This window comes from Zophobas morio, unplaced genomic scaffold (genome assembly GCF_036711695.1).
Source record: "Zophobas morio isolate AGI-343-1 ecotype UQ-CSIRO unplaced genomic scaffold, CSIRO_AGI_Zmor_V1 ptg000167l, whole genome shotgun sequence".
NCBI classification, from domain to species: Eukaryota; Metazoa; Arthropoda; class Insecta; order Coleoptera; family Tenebrionidae; genus Zophobas; species Zophobas morio.
This window is the reverse complement of record NW_026972271.1, coordinates 96,900-124,844: the sequence shown is the minus strand read 5'-3', so window position 1 is coordinate 124,844 and position 27,945 is coordinate 96,900. Positions and strand designations below refer to the sequence as shown.

At 16.5% G+C, this 27,945-nt stretch overlaps 2 protein-coding genes across 2 annotated transcripts; both read left to right on the top strand.

Annotated features, from left to right (window-relative positions):
* Positions 1-4,058: 4,058 nt before the first annotated feature.
* Positions 4,059-12,145, top strand: LOC135145639 (serine/threonine-protein kinase PRP4 homolog). Its single transcript, XM_064077761.1, has 9 exons — positions 4,059-4,121; positions 4,191-4,348; positions 6,222-6,299; positions 6,467-6,655; positions 7,200-7,282; positions 8,609-8,709; positions 11,258-11,352; positions 11,682-11,894; positions 11,948-12,145. The coding sequence occupies exons 2-9, from the start codon at positions 4,217-4,219 to the stop codon at positions 12,143-12,145; spliced, it is 1,089 nt and encodes a 362-aa protein (XP_063933831.1). The 5' UTR covers positions 4,059-4,121; positions 4,191-4,216.
* A 4,216-nt stretch (positions 12,146-16,361) lies between these two features.
* LOC135145638 (uncharacterized) lies at positions 16,362-27,492 on the top strand. Its single transcript, XM_064077760.1, has 7 exons — positions 16,362-16,445; positions 18,579-18,671; positions 18,732-18,794; positions 20,860-20,982; positions 23,435-23,533; positions 25,493-25,539; positions 27,463-27,492. The coding sequence occupies exons 1-7, from the start codon at positions 16,397-16,399 to the stop codon at positions 27,490-27,492; spliced, it is 504 nt and encodes a 167-aa protein (XP_063933830.1). The 5' UTR covers positions 16,362-16,396.
* The last annotated feature ends 453 nt before the right edge of the window (positions 27,493-27,945 follow it).

Genomic DNA, 27,945 nt, shown 5'->3' with positions numbered 1-27,945 from the left:
ACGATTTCCAGTTTGTTCCTGTTTATTTTATTTTATTTTATTTTATTTTTTTAACTTATTTATTTTTCATTGCTTTCGGAGTAAAGTCTTATACGAGTGGAAAGCTACTTTAGCTCAGGTTACTTTTTAATTTGATTTTTAAAAGTTTTCTATTTTTGAATACTTTAAAGATTATTCTGAGTGAAGGCTGAAGTTTTTATTATATATCTTTTTGGCTGGTAATGAACAACTTATTTTTATAACAGATGAGAGTAAATTTCTTTCTTTTTTTTTAAAAAAATTTACCTTTATATTAGAATAACTTAGCGTTGCAACTATAGCGAGATTATATTTTTTAATTTAAATAAATTTGTAACAATGTAGTTCATGTCAATAGTCTTAATTTTATTGTTTTATACATATATATAATTAAAATAGTATTTATTGTAGAATTTTAACGAGTACGTTGACGAATTTGGGCGTAAGCGTTTTAGAGCAATTAATAAATCTTCAAAGGAGATCTGCAATAGTAAACTAACAATTTTAACAATCTATACTTTTATAATTATTTACTTTAATAAAAATATAAATATTTAGGAATAAATAAATAAATAAAATAATAAAGTATAAGTTGAATTAATCTTATTTAACACTAATCTTTATTATATACTAAAACCTACATTAAATTATAAATATTAAATTAATTAAGTAATATTTATAAAATAAAAATTTAAGAATTAACGGAATCTGATGAAACGGATGAATTTACTTTTCTTTTACGAATTTTGGAGCGTAACAAGAGATTTGCTGAAAGACAAAAAAGTCGCGAACAAAAGTAATTCTTTTTTTAAATTTTTATATATTATTAGTTGAGTAATTAATGATTTACTTTTGGAAACTTTAAATTTTTTTTACTTTTTATTGTTATAGATTTATTCATCTTCTATAAAAACTTTTTCATTATATTAAAAGAGTTTTAAATATATAATAATTTATATAATAAATGAATTTAATTTTCAAATTTTATATAATGTTTTATAATGTTTTTATATCGAATTATTGTTAAACTCATTTTTTTTTTATTTTTAGAAAAATTTTATAAATTATTTATAAACTTTTTAAAATAGGAAGTATATAGAAAAGGGGAACTATTTATAATTATATATAATTTATAAAATTAATTTATACTTTTTAGGAATTTATAAAATACTACTAAATTTTATAATTTTTAAATAAATTAACTATTTTAATCTTTTTTTCTACTATTTTATTTTTATTATTATAGTTTTATGATTTAACTTTATTAATTTTTTATTAGATTATTTCTAAAAGAATATATTAATTAATGATTCAATAAATTGACTTATTGTCTTTAAACTAAAATAATTTTTTAATTATAAAATTATTAATTATTATTTAGAATTCTTTTCTTATTTTTTCTATTAGTATTTTTCAATAGAACTTTTATAGTATATAAAAGGATAATTACATTAAAATTTATATTATTTTTATTTTTAAATATAATTTATTTTTATTAAAAAATTTAAAATTTATAATTTTGAATGTAAATATTTTTTTTATATATATTTTGAATTTTTATTAAAGAAAAAGGAAAACTTTTTATCTGTTAAATATATAAAAATCTTATTTTTTATATATATAGTTTTTCATTTTTTTTTTACTTAATATAATTTTGTTTATAAGGTTTTATGTATATATTTTTTTAATATATTTATTTATACTTGAAAATTTTTTTAAAATAAAAATATTTTTATTCTTTATTATATTTTTTGTTTTTACTTATAAAAGTATACTTTAAGAAAAATTATATATATATTTTCATTATTTATAATTATTTTTAATTTTTACATATAAATGTATTTTTTTTTAATTTTAAAAACTTATATTTATTTTATTATTAATTATATATTTTGAATTTACTTATAAAAGCGCTCTTTTATTAAGCTTTATATATAATTTTTGGTATAATATTTATATATTTTTACTTGAAAATTTTATATTTTGAATAATAATATTTATATATATTATTTATAAAGTTTTTTATTTTCTAATAATATTTTTCATCACGTTTATTTCTTTAAAAACTGTTTATTTATTTTTCATTATTATATTTAATAATTTTTTTAAATAATATTATTATATTACTATTATTATTATATATTTATTATAACCATTTTTTTTGATAAAATGTTTAGAGTAGTTTATATTATTTTATTAATATGTTTATACTTTAAAGTTTTATTTTTTTAATAATAATACTATATTATAATTATTATTATTATATATTGTTACAATTTTTTTAAAACTTTTTATAATATATTTTATAATATTTTATTTTATTATTTTTACTGATAAAGTTTTATATTTTTATAATTTCTAAAAACTGTATAATATTTTTAAGTATATTATCTTATAAAGTTTTATATTTTCTAACAATATTTTATTATTATTATTATAAATATTTAGCACCTTTACTTTGTTTGTAATGTTTATTATTATTATTATATGTATATCTGTTTACCTAAAAGTTTTATGTATTCTCATAATTATATTAAATTTCTTATTATATTTTTTGTAACAATTTCCTATTAAAAACTATTTATATTATTTTATATTTATATTATATTTTATTTCTAATTTATTATATTTTTTTTTAAATCCTTTTAAAATATTTTATATCTTTTAAAATTATTTAAAGTCAATTTTATAATATTATGATTCATTACTACTTCTCTACTTTTATATAATTATAACTTTTTTAAAAACTGTTCGTTACATATTTATATTTTTTATAATTATAAAACTTTATTATTATTACTATATAATTTTCATAACTGTATTTATTAACGCTGTTTTTATATTATTTTTTTAATATTTTTACAGAAAAGTTCTAAATTTTGTAATATTTATATATTATTATGGCTATTATAATAATTTTTTAAAACCTTTTTTAATATTTTATAATATATTTGTATATATTTACTTAAAAGTTTTATATTTTTTAAATAATTATTTATATTTTTATAACATTTACTTTTTATAAACTGTTTATAATATTTTTATGTTATTATATTTTTTATAAATTTTTAAAAAGTTTTTTGAATATTTTTTATATTTTTAGTTTTATTGTTATATTCTTTTTATATTAATCCATTTTTATATATTTTTACTTAAAAGTTTATTTTTTTTGTAATATTAATATTTATTATAATTACATTATAAAAGTAAATCTGTTAAAGTAAATCCTGCAAGTTCGTCTTTTGACATCGACAATAGAAAAGATTTTGTTAAGCCAAAAAACGCGCAAATTTGTGAAACTCAACAAAAATTATCCGCAACCGAATACAATCCCCTACCAAATAAGAAATTTACTAACGATGAGGAGGTGCATTCTAAAACTTACCAAGAAGATGATCTAAGTCTGACGCCCGGGTCGACTTTTGTAACGCATAAGCCAACTACAAGCTTCTATGAACCACCAATCATCCCCGAAAAAATGGCCGATTCTATAGTTTCGGTCAATAATGCGAAAGTAAAATTTTCTTTAAAGAAATTTTTTAGTGAAAAGAAAACCGATTCTGTATTTTTGGATGATTTGGGGGAATGCGAGTCTTATGATAATAATAATAATAATGATAATAATACTAATGATAATAATAATAATGATTATAATAATAGTTATAATAAAAGTTTTATTGTTGAACAAAAAGAGATAAATTTTAAGGAAAGTAAAAAACTTTTATCAAACTTTGAATATAAAGAAATGATTAGTGTAAAAAAATATTCTAGCTCTAATAATATTTTTGATAATAATAATAATAATAGTAATAATAATAGTAATAATAATAATAATAATAATAATAATAGTAATAATCATAATAATAGTAATAATAATAGTAATAATAATAATAATAATAATAATAATAATAATAATAATAATAATAATAATAATAATAATAATAATAATAATAATAATAATAATAATAATAATAATAATAATAATAAACATAAAAATCTTGAAGAGAATACATTTGAGAATAAAAATAGTTCAACAACTTTTTTAGATGAAAAATGTTTAGAATTAATAAATATAAAAACTTTTGATAAAGAAACAGCTGATGGTATTTTTATTATACATTTATATTTATTATTATTATTATACTTATTATTATTATTATTACTATTATGAGGAGCTCATCGCAAGCCTGTAGCTGATATGTTTGATGATTCTTTTGATACTTCCACTAAAGAAACGACCACGTTGAGCTACCAGCCCACAGACACGTGCGACGACGATGAAGGCTTTCATAAATTTCTTCCTGGCGAGCTTATCAAAGGACGTTATTCGGTATTATTATTTATTATTACTTATATAATAATATTTTGTTATAAGAGTTTTTTCGAAAGTAATATTAATTATAATATATAATATAAAAGTAAATATATATTTTTATTTATAATTATAAATAAGATATTATATTTAAATTTTATGGGACTTTATTATTTATTTTAATAATGTTAAAAGTATTATTTGTATATCAAACATTTTTTATAAAACCTTTCATTTATATTATTGTTTATATTTAATGTAAAAGTAAATATTCTATTTATTACTATATATAAAAAATTTATTCTTTATTTTACTATAAATTCTATCAATTTTGTAGATATTTAAACATTTTTTTTATATCTTTAAATATTATTAGTATTAATATTTAGTTGATATTTATTTTTTTTTTAAAACTTTTATTATTACATTATTTATATAAAATAAAAACAATAGATATATTTTCCTTTTTATTATTTATAAAATATTTTATTTTTTTTTATTTTTAATATAAATTCTATCTATTTTATTAATTTTTGACTTTTTTTAAAATATTTTTAAATATTTTTTTATACTATTAATCATTATTTTTTTTAAAAATATATTTATATTTTATATTACAAAGAAGTTTCCGTGCTACAAGTTTTATAAAGATAATATTATCAAAATATTCTCTCAATTATTTAATAAAACTATAATTCTTTTTATTAATATTTTATAAAATTATGTAATTTTTTTATATATTATTAATACTTTATATTGATATGCTGACTTGAAACATTTTTAATGAATTAATATAATAAAGTTTTCTTGCTAAAAGTTTATTAAAAATAACATCGTTAAATATTTTTTTAACTTTTTAATAAAATTATTATTATTCTAATATTTTAAGTTTTTTATAGTATTTTTATATTTTAAGTAAATTTTTTTTATAAACTTTTTTATTTGGAGTGCCTTATACTAATAATAATATGAAACGTTTTATCTAGTAAAAAGTTTAGTTTTTTCTCGAAACTAATAACTATTAAAATATTAACACGAGACAGAAGAGGCCAACCACATACCAACTTTTTGTATTGCCACTAATCGAAAGATATCGACTTTCTTAGTCCAATAATATTGTTGACTTTTCCAGTAGAAGAAATCACGTTATAATTGCTCAAATTTCGCTTGAACTCGCTCGGCTTATTATATTATTTTTATATTAATATAAGAAAAGGTCGGCTTGTCCAATGGTTTAATGATCCTGTAAAGTTGCTTACTAGCGTTAACAAATGGTACAAAGCGACCAATAGGCTCGATTGCTAGACAGACAAGCCTCGTGAGTGCTGATCCAGTGGGTCCTACCCAGTGAGATTGTCCTTTTAAATATTATTCAATCGTTATTCCGAAGGGTTCGTCCGAGTTGCAAAAATAACTACCGGCCAATATGATTAATTATAAAGCCATAATGAATTCATTATTTTTATTAAGTTTTATATTTTTATTTTTAATGAAAAAAATTATTAGAAAAATTTTGTTTATTTGGATATTCATTATTTATTTCTAAAAAACGTTATTTATTATATTATTACTATATAATCCTTGAAAAATATGAAATTCTACTTTTAACTTAAAAATTTTTATTTTATTATTACTATGATAAAGAACATAGTTTGTTCGCTTTTCCTATTACAATTGTGTTGACAGCCAATAAAGAGCGTTTAATAATTATTTTTAGCAAATAACTAATTGACGATGTTCTTACTCACATTAATTTTTTTAATATATTATTCTTATGAAAAAAACTTTTTAATATAATATTTTTATTTTACTATCATTATAATCCATGTCATATCTATTATTATTTCTATTCTTTTTTTTATGTTCTTAAAAAATACATAAAACTATTAAGGTTTTTAGTTTTGCTGGGAAGGGCGTCTTCAGCTCCGTACTGCGTGCTAGGGATTTGTGTTCCGAAGATTCTCGCGAAGTTTCTAATTATTATTATTATTATATTATATTAAAAAATAATAAATATAGCAATAAAAATGTTAAAACAAATATAATTAGTGTATAATAAACTAATAGGAAACCTAAAAACAACGAAAAATTGTTTATATTTTAATATATAGTAATTCCTTAAATGCACGTGTTCAGGTAGTCATCAAAGTGATTAAGAGGAACCACGTGATGCTGAAGGCGGGAAATAGTGAAGTCAAAATTCTTACGGAACTCACTAAAAAAGACCCAAAATGTCGGGGGCATTGCGTCCATTTATTGGACAGTTTTGCTTATTTAGGCCATTTATGTATTGTTTTGGACTCGCATAAAATGAATTTGAGGCAGGTTAGTTGCTGTTATAATAATAATAATTTATAAATATGATGATAATAATAAACAATAATCATAATAATATAATGCTAATATTTAATAATAATAATACAAAAGACTATTATAATAATAATAATGATAATCTCTAGTAATAACAATAATTCATAACCATCCAATAATAAATAATCACCATCATGTTTAAAATATAATAAATTATTTATCATAATAATGAGAATATTTACAACATTTATATAATAATATTTAATATTATAATATAAATAATAATATAAAGTAGTATTCTATAATAATAGTAGTAATAGTAATAGTAATATTAATGCACTCGTTTTTCATAGGCTAATTTAATACATTAAAAAGTTGATGTCTATTAATACTTTAAACTTATATTCATATTATTTTCGTTTTTATGAAAATATTTTTATATAAAAAATTTATTGTTTCACTGTAATATTTATTTTATTATTTTTTATTTAATTATTATATTTATTGTTATTTCTACTTTTATATTTTTTTTTATTGATATTATTATTATTTATTAAAGGTTATTAAAAAGTTTGGTGGAAAAACAGGTTTGAACTTGAAAGCCGTTAAAGTTTATTCTAGACAAATTCTCATCGCTTTAAGGTTGATAATAGTAATAAGAAATAATAATAGTATTAAATAATAATAATAATAATAATAATAATAATAATAATAATAATAATAATAATAATAATAATAATAATAATAATAATAATAATAATAATAATAATAATAATAATAATAATAATAATAATAATAATAATAATAATAATAATAATAATAATAATAATAATAATAATAAAATATTTTCTGCTTACTTCATTGTGCATCTTTTATGATAATATTCTATAATCTAATTGGACTTTTTTTTTACCATTTTTCTTTTTCCATTTTGTTTTTATCATGAGTATATAAACACGTGCCTCTCTCCTAGAAGTGCCCTTTGTGTATTAGCTGACTTTTTATCGCTTGTTAAGCCGTTATAATGTATATGTCGCTTGGTTTCTATTGGTTAAAACATATTTTCTGTATTTATTTATGTGTCGTAAATCATTTAGCTTCAATAATAGCGCTTTTCTTAACTTTAATTCGTATGGAATGAAGCATGACCCATCCTCTTCTACGAATCTACCAATAAGCTTTAAGCTTTATCTTTTGTACAAATTTTTTCTTTAAGCAAAGTTAACTATTATTATTAATGGAAAACATTATGCTCAATTCCTATTGATCTTTTTAAACATTTATAAGCGATAACCCTTTTTCATTCGTTCGTGTCTAGAAATGTAATAATTCTATTGGTTATTTGTATATATATAGTGAAGTATATAAGTATTGGTCACATTAAGGTTATGGAGAGAGCAGAGAAAACTTTTTACTATCTACTATTATTATTATTGTATCACTACTACTTTTTTTTTATTTTCTTTATTGCTTTTTGTTATTATTGTGAAAATTATTTATTATATTTTATTATTTATATATGTTTTCGTAATTAATATAACTACAATTAAATACAATAATTTTTTTAATATATTTAGTTTTATATATATTTTTATTATACTTATTTTTAATATATATATTTATTATTATTTTTATATAAATATTTATTGATATACTTATTGTTTTAATATATTTACTCTTATTTTTATATTTCTTATAATTATTATTTTTATTAGTATATATATTTATAAATTAATTTTTTATTTAAATATTTATTATTATTAATCATATATTTATTATCATCATTCTTATTAATATATTTTTATTTATTATTTCTTTTATATATTATTTTTAATTTTTTTTTATTTATGTTTTATAATGATTTTATTATTCTTATTTTAAATATCTTATTTATATTCTTATTTATTATTATATTTATTTATATATTTATTATTATCACTATTGATATATCATTATTATTTTGAGAAGAACATTAAAAAAAAGCGGCATAATTCATGCGGACTTGAAACCGGACAACATGCTCGTTTCTGCCGCGCAAAATTCATTATATGTATGTGATTTTGGTTCTGGTAAGAACTTTTATAATTTTTTTATATAAAATTCTTTAGAATTATTGTATTATTACTTATAATGAAATTATATTTATAACTAAAAAATTATTTATTTATAAAAAGTTTTTATTTATAAAAATATTGAATTTTCTATACTAATTATTAATATTTTTATTTAAAGAAAAAAACAATATATATACAAATTTATTAGAATTAGTGTTTCATTGCTTATAGTGAAATAATAGTACATTATAATTTAAACACTAGAAAATAGATTATTATAAAAAAGTTTATAATTATAAAATATTGAATAGTACGAGGAATAATTTTTTTATACTAATTAATAAAAAAAAATCGAATTTTGTTATTGTAAATTCATTAATATTATTGAGTCACTGCTAATAATAACTAACAATTCATTATTTTTATAGCAATAGAAATTATATCATTATAAGAAATTTTTAATTATATACTATTGAATAGTAAATTTTTTATTATTTATAAATTAATTAGAATTATTGTATAATTGCCATAAACGAGTTTGATTATTAATAAATTTTTCTATTTTTTAATTCATTATAAAATTTTTTCTAACTATTGAAAACATTTTATAATGAAAAAGTTTTTATATAAATAAAAAGTAAATTTCTTATACTAATTTATGGCTTTTATTTTTTTTTAATATTTTTTTTAAAAAATTTATTAAACTTATGCTCTAGTGCTATTAATTAATTAATATACACAATTTTATTTATAGCTTTTTGAAAAATTTAATTATATATTGAACGATATGAAAATTTTTGTTTAAAGTCTTATATATTTACAAGTAAATTTTTCATGCTAATTACTTTTTTATTAATTAAAATTTTATTTTTTATTATCGTTCTACAATTCATAAAAATATTTGTTAAGATGCATAAAATTTTTTATAGAGCTTTTTGGAAATATCTTTGTTTATTATTTTTTTAAACGATAGAAAAAATTTTATTAATAAAGAGGTTTAAATATTATATAGTAAATTTTTATACTACTAATAATAATATTTACTTATTCATACAAAACATTTACTTTTCATTATAATTTATGAATTACCTAAATATTTGCTAAAATATTTTACACAGTTCTTTTTTTCTAGTTTTTAAGAAATTTTTATTATTTATTATTTTACCAAGAGAAAAAAAATTTTATGATAAACAAAAAGTTTTTTATATTTACAAGTAATTTTTTATAATAACTAATAATAATTTTTACTTATTAATAAAAAAAAAATATACTTTCATAATAATTAATGGATCATTGCTATTTTTAAATCATGAAGTATTTAGAAATATATAATAATTTATTTTTTTAGCAAAAATGTTTATAATTTTAATGAAATAATAAATATTATAATAATAATTTTTTTATGGTCTTTTTGTATTTTTATTATTTTACTTTTTCAAAAGTTTTTTTTATTTGAAATCAATAATTTTAGTATGAATATTTTTTATTCTTATTAATATTTACTTTTATTTATTTATTATATATCAATATTTTTATTAAAATATTATGGTTATATAATTTAAATTTCTTTACTGTTTATAATTAAAATTATTATAGTAAATATTTTTTATAATAATTTTAGTTAATTATATTTATTTATTCTTTAATATTTTTATTATAATACTTTATACTTTTATTAGTATTACTGTTATGAAAATTTTCTTTATTAATTTTATTTTAATATTTTTTATTAGAATTTTTATTAATATTTACTCTTTTAAATGTTTTTATTTATTTATTATAAAATTTTATATAACTTTTATTTTTTAAATGTATAAGAAAATTATTTATTATTTTTATAATATCTTACATTTACAAAAGTTATAATTATTTATTTTTATTTTCTTAATTTTATTAAAATAATATTTTTTCATTAAATAATGTTAATTTATTTTAATTAATAGTTAAAGTTTTTCATTATTAAAGACAATCGAATACTTGCATTTTGACAAAAAGACAATGATTGGTTAAATTTTATTTAAAGCAATTTTACAAAGATTGCTGAATATATTGAGCAACAGTCACGTGTTAGACGTCTTTCATTATTATCAGCGATATTTATTAGACTTTTTTCTTCGTGGTTTTGTTAACCAATCCCATGCACTTTATATTATCATTCTTTTTTCATTTTTTATATATATTAAAATATACTTTTTTTTACAATATTATACTAATTTTTAATGGTGGCTTTTTTAACCAATCCTATTTCTTTATATTTTTAATTTTTTTTCGTGTAGTTTATATTTATAATTGTTTATTTTATTATAATAATTTACAAATCTTACAATATTGATCTATTTTTATAGGTGACTTTAATAGCTTATCCCATTTACTTAATATATTTATGCTTCCCCCCCTACTAATGATCATTTTTTATTTATAATTACGTTTAACATTTTAATTTTTCAAATATATTTTCTTTATACTATATTATTCACATATCTATTATTATTATTATTATTATTATTATTATTATTATTATTATTATTATTATTATTATTATTATTATTATTATTATTATTAGCGCTGAAGGCTGGAGAATCTTCCTTAACCCCTTACTTAGTCAGCCGTTACTATCGAGCTCCCGAAGTTATTTTGGGCCTTCCTTATTCCTTTGAGGTTACTTTATTTTTATTATTTTATATTTATTAATATATTTATTTTTATTTATATGTTTTGCATTATTACTTATATATTTAGTTTTATTATTTATAATATAATTATTATATCTTTTATTATTTAGCTCAAATATATTACTACTATTATGTTTATAAAAACTTTTATTATTATTTTATGTTGTATTTATTATTATTATCATTCTAATTACTATTATATCTAAATATATTTATTATGTTTAATATATTATTATAATAAATTTATTTATATTTATTATATCTATATTACATATTATTACTTATTATAAGTTTTATGATTATTATTAATAATAGATTGACATGTGGTCGGCTGCTTGCTGTTTTTATGAGTTGTACACTGGAAGTTTTCTATTTAACGGGCAAACCAATAATCAAATGTTAAAAGCGCACATGGACCTACTAGGGCCAGTCCCAAAGCGTTTATTAAAAAAGGCGCACTTTGCTAGTCTTCATTTCGATGAAAATTATGTTTTCATGCACGTGGAATACAATAAAATTACTGATAAAGTTTTTCTTATTACTATTCTATTTATTATAATATTTATTATTATTTTTATTAGACGAGCGTCACTCGACTAGAAATCGCTAAACCCGCTTTTGATTTGCTCTCGAAATTAAGATCTTCCTCTTCTGTTGAAGATGTAAAAAATAATCGCGTCGATCTTTTTTATGATCTGCTTTTGTCCATGTTGAATTTCGATCCGAATAAACGAATCTCCGTTTCAAATGCATTAAAGCATCCGTTTTTGATATCTTGAACTTTTGAAGAAAAAATTTAAAACTACATAATAAACTTACATAAATTTTATTTTTGGGCAGAAATTATATTGTTGTTATTGAAAATAAATAAAGTTTTATTAAGCTTTAGTGTTTGATTTTTTGAAATTCTGAAAGATTTTTTAGTTTATTTCAGTTTTTTAATATTTTATAAGTCTATATTGAAAATATATATGATTTATTTAAGCCTCCGCTTCTGATTTCTGAAAATTGAAGGATATGAAATTATCTTTTCATAAACTTTATAAACTCCTTTTTATATATATAAATTTCTTTAATAATAAATTTTTTTCTTCTAAAATTTAAATTATATAAATTATTATTGAAAAAAAAGTTATTGAAGAATTTTATTTTTGATTCTTTAATTGGTTGAATAATTCTTTAATAATAATTTAGCTTTTATACAAACTTAATCAATTCTTATATATATTTTTTTAATTTGCTTTAATAAATTTTTTTTACAAATTCTAAATTTTATTATTTTATAACTAAATTAATTTAAGTTATTTGATAAATTTTTGCTTTCTTGAATTTTCCTAAAATTTTATTTTCCACTCTTTAAAAACTAATTTTATTATTATTTAGAAAGAGAAACAAGTTTTGAAACAATTTAATTTAGATTCTTTGTTGCGTTTGGTGGTTTTTATAATATAATATTAATTTTGTACAAACTTTTACCAAATTAAATATATACAAATTTCTTTAATAAAAAGTATCATAAAATCTAAATTTTATAATTATTTTGAAAATAAAATAATTTTCTCGAAGCAACAGATTTTTCTTTGTTAATTTTCTAAAATTTTTTCTAATTTATAGAATATTTTATATTTCACTTTATAAATTCTTATTATATATATTAATTTTTTTTTTATTAAGGATAATTTTTTTAATATTTAGAATTTTCTTTATATTGAAATTTATAAAGTTTTTTAAAGCATTTGTTTCTGTTTTTTTTGCATAATGAATTTTTATTGAATTACAAAAGAAACTTTACAAATTTTATATTATATATAATTTTCTTTTAGAAGTTTTAAATAATTTGTTTTATAGGTTTGTATATGAAAATTTAAAATTTCTTGAACTCAGCGTTTTATGATTTCTTGTACTTTTGAAAATTTCTTTTGGTGATAAGAATTTTATAATAAACTTAATAATTTCTTATATACATATTTATAAAATTAATAATAATAAATTTTTTTTTTAAGTTATTTTTATTATAATATATTAAACTGAGCTTAATATTTTTAAAATTCTATCCGTCGCTTAGTTAAAAAAATTTAATTTAATATATATATTTTTATCTAAACTTATAACATTTTAGTAAAATTCGAAATTATTAAACTGTTTAATCTTTGGAGTAAATAATGCTTTATATTTCATTATAGGGATAGTAATACTCATTCAAAAAGGGATACATTTTCATTATAATTTTTATTTTACAAAACAACTGATCAACTTTTATCCTACAAATTTTATTTTTAAATAAAATTTTATTATACTAATCTTTATTTCTCATATAAGTTAAAGCTTTCTTTTTTAAATAACTTATTCAAAACTTTTTTTAAAAAGGAATCAAACATTCATTCGAACTGATTAACTTTTTCTAAAGTCTTCGATTTACATTTGCTTAGTAATATCTTTATATAATAATATTACTATTATAATTTGTATAATTATTACTTCATACAATTTTATATACTAAACTAATTTTTAAAGTGATTTATTTTATATATTATCGTTTTAGGTTTACTGTTAGTACCTGTTTATATCTTCTCTTTATTGTTATTTTATAAGTAAACTTTCTGATTAACTCTAATAAATTCAAGTTTTAATCTATTTAATAAAAAAGTTATTTTTTGTTATTATATCTTAAAAAAATATATTATTTAAAAAAGTTAGCCTCACTTTGTTATAATTATTATATTTGATATTCTAAACTTACCTTGTTACTATTAAAAAAACTTTTAAAATTAATATTCTCAATATTACATTTTTGCACTCTCTGATTTATTATTTTTTAAGTTGTATACAAAAATAATTGTTTATTATCTTAGTTAGTTTTAAAGGTTCTTATTTAAAATATTTATAAAATAATGAAAGCATTGAATAGCGGAAAATAACTTTCAAGAAGAGTTTAACTTATACAAAAAAGATTAAATTAAAACAACAAAGTTATGAAAAATAACTTCCGCTTTTTAAAAGTTTATTTTTTGTGAACTGCTGTAAAGGATTAAGAGTTTTAGATTGACAAATACTCTCATGTTAGATATTTTATTATACTATTTGTAATACTTATTTTTATCTTATAGAAGTTAACTTATTATTTATAGCTAAGGTATAATTCATAAAACCAACTTCATCTTAAAAGTAGGTTGAATTTTATAAATAAAAATTGTGGAACCACATTTCTTTAAAAAAAAAGTTTAAGTAATTTAATTTATAGATTTAAAGTTTTTATTAAAAGATGGGCGATTTACTTTATTTCTTCAAAAAATATTACAAAATTATTTTAAAAACATTATAAAATTGAATCACTAGAAGCCACAGAAAGTCTAGAAAGAACTGTAGATCTTTCATTTAAATTTTTGTCCAGCCTCTCAAAAACATTTAATTTAGAAGTCTTCTCCACTTCAGAATTCAAACTAAATTTTTCTTTGTTTTTCTTAACTGCAGATTTATTTTTTGATATTTTTATTGGATCACGAAAAGTTGCAGTGTTTTTCTCTTTTTTATTAACTAAATAATTATTATTGTTATTAATTTTTTTTGTACCACTTTTCTTTAAATTACTACCTTTATTAAAATTCTTAATACTATTTTTATTAAGTTTATTATTCTTCTTTTTCGATAGATTATTTTTATTTACTTTACTTAAATTAATCAAGCTTGAATCCGTTCGATTTACAACAACTTTCTTGCTTAGAGAAGCAAATCTGTTAAGTAAAAAAAAATATATTTATAATTTTTCTGTGTATGACTAAAACTTACCTCTCACATAAAGTAATCTGGCTTCCTCCAATTAAGTAAATTGGTTCTTTTTCTGTCTTTTTAACTTTAATATAAGTTTTGGTTTCCTTGTGATCTCTATCAAAGCCACTTTTACTATCGTTATACTTATACTCATGCACCCTATTATTTTTCCAATCTGCCGTTTTATAAAAATTTCCATGTTGAGGTGAAAAGTTATTATTTCTAGATAATTTTTTTTTCGGTTCTTCATAATAATCAGAATTTTTACGAGCTTTGGGAATAAATTTTTCCGAATTATCGGATTTATTTATATAAGGAATATAATCATAATCAGCACCGCGATAACTGTGGTCATCTTTGTAACTACGCTCTTTAAAATGTTCTGAAGCGGGTAAATAACTTCTTTTATAACGTAATTTACTTTCCTCTTCTCTAACTTTATTAGTTTTTTCATATATATGGTTTTTATCATTATCGTAAACATCGCGAGGTCGCTTATCTTTTTTATGGTCCACAGACTGATTATAATCTTTATAACAACTATAAGAGTTTTCATATAAGTAATCTCTCGATATATTGACTCCCTTGTATCTTTCAGTTTGTGATTCTCGTGAATATTCAGCGGAATTAGGATCATAAACGTAATCTTTCCAAAAATTTACTACTGGAGGATATTGAGAAACCTGTTCAATTTTTCTAGGAACATAATCTATAGAAAAATTACTACGGCTAGAAAGATAACGATTTTCAGATCCTAAAATTAAAAAATTTTCATATATAAAGTAAATGTTATTATAATTAATACTCTTTTAAAAAAAATATAATTAGTTGTAAATATAATTCGTAGCGAACCTAAATACTTATCATAATAAGGTGTCTTGTAACTTTGAGTCATTTCGTTTCACTCCTTACTCTACGCAAAGTAATAATAATAACTTCAAGGTTATATTAAAATATATTTACACAATAAAAATAAAGTTTTATTTATAATATGTACTGCTTAAGAAAAAAAAGGAATGATAACCTTCTGAACGCCAAAAGAAAAGCACAAAAGTTTTTGTTGAGGTCAATACTCTTCCTCCTGCACGTTGCTACTGTATAATTTTTAACAAAAAGGTAAAGGTCTGTTCTTTTTTAACGTAATTTTTTTCATCTTAGAGTTGATATTTATGTAGTCCTTTTTATTATTATTCCTTCTAATAAAGTTAATATCAGTAGAGTAAAAATATTCTTCTTTAGTTTTTTTTTTACCTTTTTTTATAATGTCGGCTCAAGATTATACTACTAAACAGCCTACTTATTACTGTGGAGGTAATTGTAAAATAAGTTTAATATAATTATAAATTATGTAGAATCCGAATTTTTCTTATTTAATTTACTTTATTTTTGTTAAATAGTTTCTTTATATTTCTAAATTTTAATGAAATTTATCATTGACTTTAAGAATAACACAAAGCTTTAAGCAGGATTTTATTATTAGCCTTCTACTTACTGTGGAGTCACTTCGAAAAATATATTGCTAATATAAATTTTACTTGGGCTAAATTTTTTTTTTTAACATAGTTAAAAATGTAAAGGGTTTTCTCTTGCTTTCTTTGTATTTAAAATGTTTAATGTAGTAATTTATAATTAACAATTCCTCTTTTTTTTAAAGTTGCTTGTTAAACAACTTAATATTATAAATTTTTAATTTATTTTATATGAATTTACTTTACTTTAGTTAAATAGTTTAGTAAATAAAATTAAACTATGAAGAAATTTATTATCGATTATGAAGGTAATTAAAAAGCTTAAAGCAGGAATTTATTAAGCAACCAACTTCTTACTCTATTTATTTATAAAACGAGTTAATGTTGTTACCAATTTTATGCAAAATCTTTATTTTTACTTAGTTTAGTTAATTTTAATTTATTGATGAAGTTACAGATTGATTTTAAAAGTATTTAAAAGAATTAAGCTGTAAAACTAGTTTAGTGTTTTCACAAAATTTATAAAAAAATAACTTTAAATTTACTTTAACTTAGAAAAATAGTTTTATAAGGTAATTAATCTTTAAAGTAAAGTACTATTGATTCCGATAATATTTAAAAACAGTTTTAATTTTAGAAAAGCACAATTTTTTTTTTTTTACTTTTTTTTCTTACAAAGGTACTTATTATATTTACTTTGAACATAATGTGTTACAAAAAATAAATTATATTTTTATAAATAGTAAATGTTGAGGGTTACCTAATTTATTTCCATGATTTTATTTGAAGTGAAGTATTTTATACATACTTTTAACTAATTTTATATATAAAAATTTGAGTAAAAAAGTAAAATTATTATTTGTATTAAAATGAAATATATATAATTGTAAGTACTATAAAAATAATAGTAAAATAATCTTATTTTAAAGATTTTTAATTTTTTCTTAATTCTTTAAATTTGGTTAATTTTTGCATAATCTAAAAAAAAACCTTAGCATTTTTTATCTTTTTTATTATGTAAACAGAATTTTTTTATTTAATTGCATATTGATTTCTCTTTCAGTGTTTGTAGATTTAAAATTACTACTAAATTTTTCCATAATTATATTTTTCATTCATATAATGAATTATAAAAATTTTAAAAATAAATTAATCCACACATAAAATAAATTTTCATTGTCTTCTTTCTCTACTTTACTACATAGCTTTTTCTTCCCCTTTCGAAATTGTTATGGTGATTATTTCTTCATTATTATTCCATATAATTACTTTTGTTCTATTTTATTAAATTTAATATTGAATTTAAAGAATGGCTATAATAATTCATTCTAATTTAAATTTTTCTTCTTTCAAATTTAGTTTTGTTTAATTTCTTTCTCTATTTTACTATGTAATTAGTTTTTCTTTACCTTTTGAATTTTTCTATTATGATTTTGCCTTCACTATTGTTCCACTTTTTAAATGTTTTAACTGAATTTAATGAAATATAATATTAAATAGATTTTAATTTTTTTTTTAATTTTTTATTTCATATTTAATCTTTATTGTTTTTTTTCATCCACTTTGCTATTTTTTTTTTTGACAACTTTGTTTCTAGTAATAATTCCTATAATCACTTTTTTCAATTTCTTATTAAATTTTATTAGGTTAATTTATAAAAGTTTTAATAATTATATCAATTTCTTATGTAAAATGATTTTTTTTGATTTTTTTTCCTTTTGCAATTTAGTTACGATTATTTCTTCGGCATTTATTACTTTTGCTCTTTTTTTTTTTTTTTGTTTTATTTACTAAACTACCAATATTTTCATTTAAAAATATCGATTGATTTTTGCTTTCCTTCTAAATCTTTGGGGCTGTTTTATTTCAGAAAATTTTCTCATTATTACTTTTGCTTTCATTTTTTTAATTCAGTTTGTTGTTACAAATTAAAATTATTTTTCTTCTAAATTTATTTTTCTAATTTATATAAAAGTTTGTTCTTTGCCTCCTGAATTTTGTGAATTTGGTAGTAACGTAGAAGAATGTCTTAATTGGAATAAAAAAAATAGTCCTAATTTTTTTGAAGGTTTTTTTAAAAAACCAATTTTGTGTGAATCTCGTAGGTTGCTTAAATTTTTGAGTACAGAATTTACTGCTGCCGTCGATCGTGTGTCTTTACAAGCAGAATCGAAGCCTCAAACAAGAGGAGGTTTTTTTTTAATTTTTTTGTAAAATATATTAAAAGTTTTATTAATTTTTTAATTTAAAATTTATTTTTGAACATTTGAAGTACTTTAATAAAAATAAATAATAACTTTAATAATAAAGCAGAAGTTTTATAATATTTTTTTTGAACATTTGAAATAATTTAATTAAAAATATATAATAACTTTAATAATGAAGCAAAAGTTTTATAATATTTTTTTTAAAAAAAGGCTTAAAAAAAAACGTTTAAAAAACTATTCTTTTTTGAATTAATAAATTTTAAGATATAGAAAGAACATAATAAAATAAAGTTTCTTAATAACAAAATATTTATTATTATAATTTAATATTAATGATAAATAAATATATACAAAAAGTATTAATATGAGATGCATATAAATTTGTAAATAAATAAAATACATAATATTTTTTCATAAATTTAAAAAATTCTAGAAATTGAATATTTTATAATAACATATTTAGTTATAATAATTAATAAAGTATGTATAATTTAAGAAGAATATTTATAATTTATTAATATAAAAAACTTTTTATCTTTGATATTTAAATAATAAATTTATAATAAACTTTATAAAATGGTATAAAAGTTTTATAATAATAAAAGTAATTTAAATAATTTTTTTCATATACTTATAAAAATTTATAAATATATTATAAATGTTTTATAATAATATTATTATAATAAAAGTTATCAAGAAAACCTTTTTTAATTAACATTTGAAATAATACATTGAAAAAATATATAATATAATTATAAATTAAAAAAAAAGTTTTTAGAAATAATAATAATATTTTTTTAATAATGATAAAGTTTTTTATATAAAATTTTTTTTATTCTAAAAATAATAAATAAAATATTATATTAAGAATACTAAAAATTGTAATTAAAGTTTTATATAATAAATATTATAAAAAATTTTTTAATAACTTTTTATAAATTGTTTATATTATATATAAAAATAAAAAAATAAAAAATAAATATATTTATATATTTTTTTTCAAAATAATGAGCTTTTAAATCATTTTTTTAAATAAAATAAAAAATAAAAAAATAAAATTCTTAGTATATAAAGTAAAATAATATAATAGAAAAAGTTTATAGATAGTAAATATTATAATATTTTTTATAATAATGAACTTTTAAATATTCGAACTAATAAATAATATTTATAATAAATGAAACTAAAATAATATAATAAAAATAGTTTTTATATAATAAATAGTAAAGATATTCTTATAATAATAAAGTTTTTAATAACTTTTAATAATCAGATAAAATAAAAAATTATAATTCATAATAAATAAAACTAAAAGTATACAATTAAAAAGTTTTTATATAGGAATTATTAAAACCATTTTTTATAACTTATAAACAAATAAGGAATCATAATTAATAACAATTATAAATAATAATAGAAAAAGTAATTAAAGTTTTTACATTATAATTTTTCTTAATAATGAAATTATTATATTGTATTTATAATAAATTTTCAAAATAAAAAATAATAATTTATAATAAATAACACCAAAATTTATAATAAGAAAAGTTTTTTATATAAACATTTTATATCTATTTTTTAATAACTTTTAATAAATATTTAAAATAGTTAATATTAAAAATATTATTATATAATAAATATATAATTTTTTTTCTAAATAACTTTTAATAAATGTATAAAATAAAAATAAATAAAGTATTATTTATAAAAATTATATTTTATTATTTTATTTATATAAATAAAGTTTATTATTTATATTTCTTATGGATAAAATTTTATCCAATCAGCTTCATATTAATTCATAATTATTTTACAGTTTTTTTTTTATCAGAAGATTTTGATTATTTTTATTTTTTTATGAACAAAAGATATTTTATTTATTAAGTTTTTACCAGTTTTTTAATGCATTATTATCAATATTAATAACTTTTCGTCTTTAGAATATTTATAATAATAATAATAATAATAATAATAATAATAATAATAATAATAATAATAATAATAATAATAATAATAATAATAATAATAATAATACTAATAAATATTAAGGTAAGGGACGCGTTAAACTTCCTAAGAAAGTTAATAAAGACGAGAATTCACCTATAATCCTTTTCAAGCAGCAAAGAAATAAAAGAAAGTTTATAACATTTATAGAAGGGCTTGAAGCTTCTGGTAGAGTTATTATAATAATAATTATAATAGTATCAACAATAATAAATATAATAATAATAATAATTCTATATAACAATAATAGCACTAATAAAACTATTAATAAATGATAATCATAATCATGGAAAATATATTAAATAATAAGATATAATAACAATAATAATAATTATATAATTATAATAAATATTTATATTACTAATGCGAATTTTATTAAAAAATAATAAGCAAAATTTAAATATTAAAATTTTAAAAATATAAAACAATATTATTATTATAAAGTTTTTTAGTAAATCTAATTATAAAGAAAATAAAATTATTATTATCGTTATTCAGTTTTTTAAAGTTCATTAAATATATAAAAAAAATTAATAATATTTTTTATATAATATTAGTTTTAATCATTTTTTTGTAATAATAATCATCATTATGAATTATAACAATAATTAAGAATAAATATAAATAATAATATAAATAAATACTAATAATAAATATTATATATTAATGGTTAATGAAAACATTATTGATAAATAATAATTCTAATAGCAATAATAATTAAAAAAGTTTACAATATTAGCAATAATAATAAATAATTTTTAATACTATTAATTATGTAATTAGTAATTATAAATAATATAAAAAAACTAATTATAACAATATTCAAAATATAAAGTAATAATAACTAACAATACTAAGTAATAAATAAAAATAATAATAATAAATAAGAACTAGTAATAAAAAATAAATACCATAATAATAAAGAAAAATAAGAACCAACAATAATTATAATAGTAATAATAAATAAGATTAATACTGAATAGTAATAAATAAATTCAAACTTTTAATTTTTTTTTTAATATTATATAATATTTTATTATTTTTATCAACTCCATTTTAATTAATATCTAGTAAATTTTCAATTTATTAATAATAATTTAAATGTAAATTGATATAAACTTAAATAAAACTTTTAAGAGTTTTTTTTTTCCGAATTATTAATAAACTTTACTGTCCGGCTGTTTAGCGTTTATTTTATTTATAATATTTTTATAAGTTATTAGAGATTTAGTAAATTATAAATTTATAGTAAATAATAATAATACTAAATAGGAACTTTTTTTTAATAAATATATATTTTTTATATATCGTTTATAAACTTTTCTAATACATTTAGTACTTTTTTATTTCAAGTTTCTTATGATTAATATACTTTTGTAACATATTTATGATAAATAATGATAATAAATAGAAACTTTTACTTATTTATAAGTTTGGTATATTTTATATATTTTTTTATACTCTTTATAAACTTTTTTCTATAATTAGTATTAATGAACTTTAATAATATAATGATATAATTATTTTTAATATAAATTTATTTCTTTATTAATTTTTCAATATATTTATTTTAAATATTAATAATAATAACGTTTATCTTTTTCTTATTAATAAAAAGTTTTATTATTATATTTATTTATTATATTTAGTAAATATTAACAATTATGATATAATTTGAGACTAATATTAATAAATTCTTTTTTATATATATATAAACTTTTTTATATTTTTCAATATATTACTATTAATAAGTTTTCGATAAACTTTTTTATATAGAATAAATATTCTATTAAGTATAGTAATAATTTTATTATAAATTGTTTGAAACTTTATAATTTTTCTTAAGTTTATTATTATTATACTTTAATAAAATATTTACATATACTATTATTTTTGTAAACTTTTGGATTAAGAAATATTGATAATATTTATATACAAATTTATTGTATTTATTATACTATTATATAGTATTTACATAGACTTTTTATCAGAAATACTAATATTAATATACAACTTTATTATATTATACTTTTATATAATATTTATATATACTTTCGATAAAAAATAAAAATAAAATTTATGTACAAATTTAATATATTTATTATGCTTTTATTATTACTTTAATATACTTTTTATTAGAAATAATAATAATATATACAGACGACTTTATTATTAATAATATACCTTTATTATTTTTTAAAGTTTTTGTTAGAAATGATAATAATTATATTTGAGGACAGCTTTATTATATTTATTATACTTTTGTAAATTATTCATATAAACTTTATATTAAAAATAATAATAATAATAGTTATCATTATTATTACATTACAGAATGTTTATTTTATTTTTTATACTTCAATATTTCTGTTTGCTTTATATATTAACTTCATTACTTTCCTTAAATATATATAAAAATATATATTACGTTATATTAATAAATACACTGAATAATACACTTTTTTTATATTTGTTGGAATAAATATACTAACCTTTTTATAAATTTTTTTTAACATGTTTATATAACCATTATTATTGTCATTTATTTATTACTATTATCTTTTACTTATTTCTATTATTATTATATTTATTATTACTATTATTTTTATTAATACTAAAGGAATTGATATAAAACAAGCAGCAAAGTTTTTCGGTAGTAAATTTGCATGTGGCGCATCTGTAGTTGCTACTGGCAAATCGCAGGCCGTTGCTATTCAAGGTTTGCGTAAAGTTTGATTTATATATAAAAATAATAATAAATAATAAACTTTTATAATAAAAAACGTCGTAGAAAAATATATATAAATTTTTTATTATATTTATATATAAATAATATATAATTATTTTTATAAAGAACAATTGCAGAATAATATGTTCAATTTTTATACAAATAATAAGTAATAAACATTTATGTTAAAAAAGTTTTTAAATATAATAATATATATAAATGGATTCAATAATAATAAATAAATAATTATTATTAAATAACAAACAAACTAATAAATAAGAAACTTTTATAATAGAAAAGTTTTAGAAATATAATATTTTATATATTTATTAATAGTAAATAATATAAATAATGAATATATTAATGAATAGAAATATAATAATATAAAAGTTATAATTAAAAACGAATTTTTTTACTAGAAAGGTTGCAGATTTAAAATAATTTATATTAAAATTGTAGATAAATAATAAATAATAAACTTTTATAGTAGAAAAGTGTTAGAATTATGATGATATAAATAATATGAAGAAACTTTTTTTAATATAAAAAGTATAAAAACTATAATATATTATAACTATATTGAATAATAATTAGTAAATAAGAAAAGTTATTTGGAAAAAAGGTAGTTTTACACTAGAAAAGTTGCAAAAATATAATAATTAATAATAAATTTACTAATAAATAATGAATAAAGAACTTTTATAACCGAAAAGTTTCAGCAATATAATGACTTTATATATTATAATTATATTTAAATAAAAAGTTATAAGAAAAATATTTTTTATATATAAACGTTACAGAAAAAAGTGTACTATAAAAAATAATAATTATAATAAATAACAAACTTTTATAACAGAAAAGTTACAGGAATAAAATTATATTATATAAAATTATAATAATTTATGGATATATAATAAAAGTTTTTAAAATTAAACTTTTCTAACAGGAAAGTAGTAGAAATATTTTTATTTATACTAAAAAATAATAAATAATAAACAGTATAAAGTTATTATAAATAATAAACTTTTATAATAGAAAAGCTGCAGTTTTTATTATTTTCTTGTTACTATTTTATAAATAATAAAAAGTTATAATAGAAAATAAACTTTTTTAAACTATTTTATTATAATAATAAATAAAAGTAAAAGTACTTTACAAAATTTATAATTTATAATATTAAAGATAAATAAATAAACCAAATAAGTGCTGTACATATAATATTATGATGTTTACTCATAATAATAATAAACAATCAAAGTTTATTATAAAGTCGTTAATAATAATATTAATAACTTTAACAAAAATGTTGCAGAAATATTTAATAATAACTGCTTACTAAATAAATTTGTAATAATAATAATAAGTAAACTTTTCTTTAAAAAAGTTGCGTGGATTTTAAGTAATGATGATAATAATAAAACTTCACAAAAAATATTGCATAAATATACAATCATAATTGATCAATAAATAATTTAATGATAATAATAATTAATAATCTTTACTATGAAAAATCTGCATCAATAATTATTTTAACTTCACTAAAATTGTTTCATTAATGTAACGTAATAATTGCATCAACGAATAACTAAATTATAATAATAATTATTAAATAATAATAATGTACTATTTACTAAGAAACCGCACCAATAATATTGCATGTATGTATATATAATACTAATTGATCAATAAATAAATAAATAATATCAATAATTTATAAACTTTTTTTTGAAAAAGTTGAATAAATATGTTATTGATAGTACTAACTTCACTAAAAATATTGCATAAATGATAATAATTATAAAAAATAATAATGATAGTAATAGTTTTGTTGAAACTCATGTCATAAATAGAAACTTATTTTTCCTTTTTTTGATTGGTTGAGGGTCACGTGTTCCATAGATTATTTATTGGATACGTAAATTGCTTTCGTTACAATTTATTCCAAATTAGGCGACTTCCTTGCCGAACTTCCTCAACTCCTTATAGAAGAGTATAAAGTAATTATTATTATTGTTATATATAATTCTTATTATTATTATTATTATTAATCTTATAATGTTTATATGTTTTTTCGTATAAAATTTATTAAAAATTAAAAAAAAAAGTTTTAAATGTTACAATAAGCAAACTTTATAAAAATATAGAAACGATTATTTTATTATATTATATAAAAAATATAATAAATATATTTATTTTTTTATTATTGAAAAAAAAAAATCCATTTCCTTTTTTTTGAAATAATATAAATAATAATAACCATTATAACTTCCTTATATTATTATTAATTATATATTTTGTATAAAAATATTTTGAAAAGTAAAAAAGTTTTATATATTATAAAAAGCAAACTTTAAAGAAATATGAAAACTTTATTTTCTATTTTATTAGTAGTAAAAAAATAAAAAAATATTGAAAATAATATTAAAAGTTTAAAACTTTTATTATATTTAAATAATACTTTAATAAAATTTTTTTATTTATTATTATTTTTATTATTTTTATTATTAATATTTATTTCCTTTTTTGTTTTATATTATAAAAAATAATAATAAATATTATTAACTTTTTTACTTAATACTATTATTATTATTTATATATATTTTGCATAAGAAAATTGCATAAGAAAATTATATAACAGTAAAAATTATTATAAATATTTAAATTTTTAAAAACTTCAAAGAAGTATAAAAACTTGATTTTCTATTACTATAAGTAATATAAGTACTATCAAACTTGTATTATCCTTTAAAAAAATTATAATAAATATTTTTATTTAATATAATTTTTTTATTTTTGTACTTTTATAATTAAAGTATTAAAGTAAAATTTTTTTTTTATTTATTTTCGTTAGTATTATAAATAGTTATAACAAGCATTATAAGCTTGTTCACTTATTACTATCATTGTCATTATATTTTTTTTATATATTTTTCCATAACAAATTCTTTGAGAAGTAAAAAATAATTTAAAAATTAAAATAAATATATTTATTTCTTGTTGTTTGTATTATAAATAATAATAGTAAATACTATAAACTTTAATTACTATTTATAATTATTTATATATTTTGCATAAGAAAGATATGAAAAATTAAAAATGTTTAAAAAATTTTAATTTTTTAATATTTTCGTGTATTTTTTTATTTTTTTTGTTTATATTATTAATAGTAGTTATAAATATTATAAACTCTTTCAGTTTATATAATTTTTTTATACCCTTTTATTAAAATATGTTATTACTGCTTAAATTTTATTATGAAAATTTTTTTTCATTAATTTCATTGAACTGTTATCATTAATTGTAGTGAATGTACTTCACTCTAGGAAAATATTTGTTAATAAACTTTTTTTTTCTATTTCATTAGTTTTCTTTTTGTAATATTTTTGTATAGTTATTATTATAAAATATTATTTTACTCATAAATATTTACTTATGACGTTTTTATATTTTTATATCATTTTTAATTTAATAATAAATAAATATTACTACACAAAAAACCTATTTATTATAAATACTTTAATAGTTATTTAGTAATTATTTTTTTATTATTTTTTGTATTTTAAATTTTTGCGTTTCATTAATTTTATTACCGCTGTTCAACCAATTCGAGAAGGCCTTAATTATCTTGTCCAATCACCTTTTTATGTTTTTTCCAGGCATAAAGATTGGCTTTAGCCCATATTTTATTAAACTATTTACTTATTGGCTGAAGTTATTGATCTCGTCCAATAGATGTTAATATCTTTTTATTCTATATTTTTAATTATTATAAAATGATATTATACTATTATAAATATAATAATTCTATCCGCTAATTTCGTATAGCTCACAAAAAGTGAACTGATTTGTTGGGCTTTTAGTTTATTTTTTGTTATTTTAAATACTTTTCATAAAAATATTATAATTTTGTATATTTTTAGGTGGATCCTGGAATCATCAAAGTGAAGTGACGCAAAAATGCTTTAATAAAAATATTAGTGTTTATAATACTATTACTGTTAATATTACATAGTACACCCTCGCCACAAAAAAATAAAAAGTGATAAAAGTATAATAAATAAGTAAGCATGTTTTTTTAAAGACTTTTGCGGTGTATTAAATATAGAAGAATTACAAATAATACCTAAATCTAGAGTGGGTTAGTATATAAAATACATAAAAACTGTAATAATAATTAATATTGAAAATAAAAAATATTAATGATGTAGGCTTTCTTTTATTATCTAGACGTTTTAATAGTATTTAATAACCTTACAATAATATTCATAATTACATTTAATTTATTGTAAAATTTAAGTTATTGATAAGTTAAATCATTTTTTACACGGGCAATATTTTTTTATTATAGTGACTCTGCAATAAAACCTTAAATTTTTTTTTTCAGTTTGTACAGTTTCAAAGTG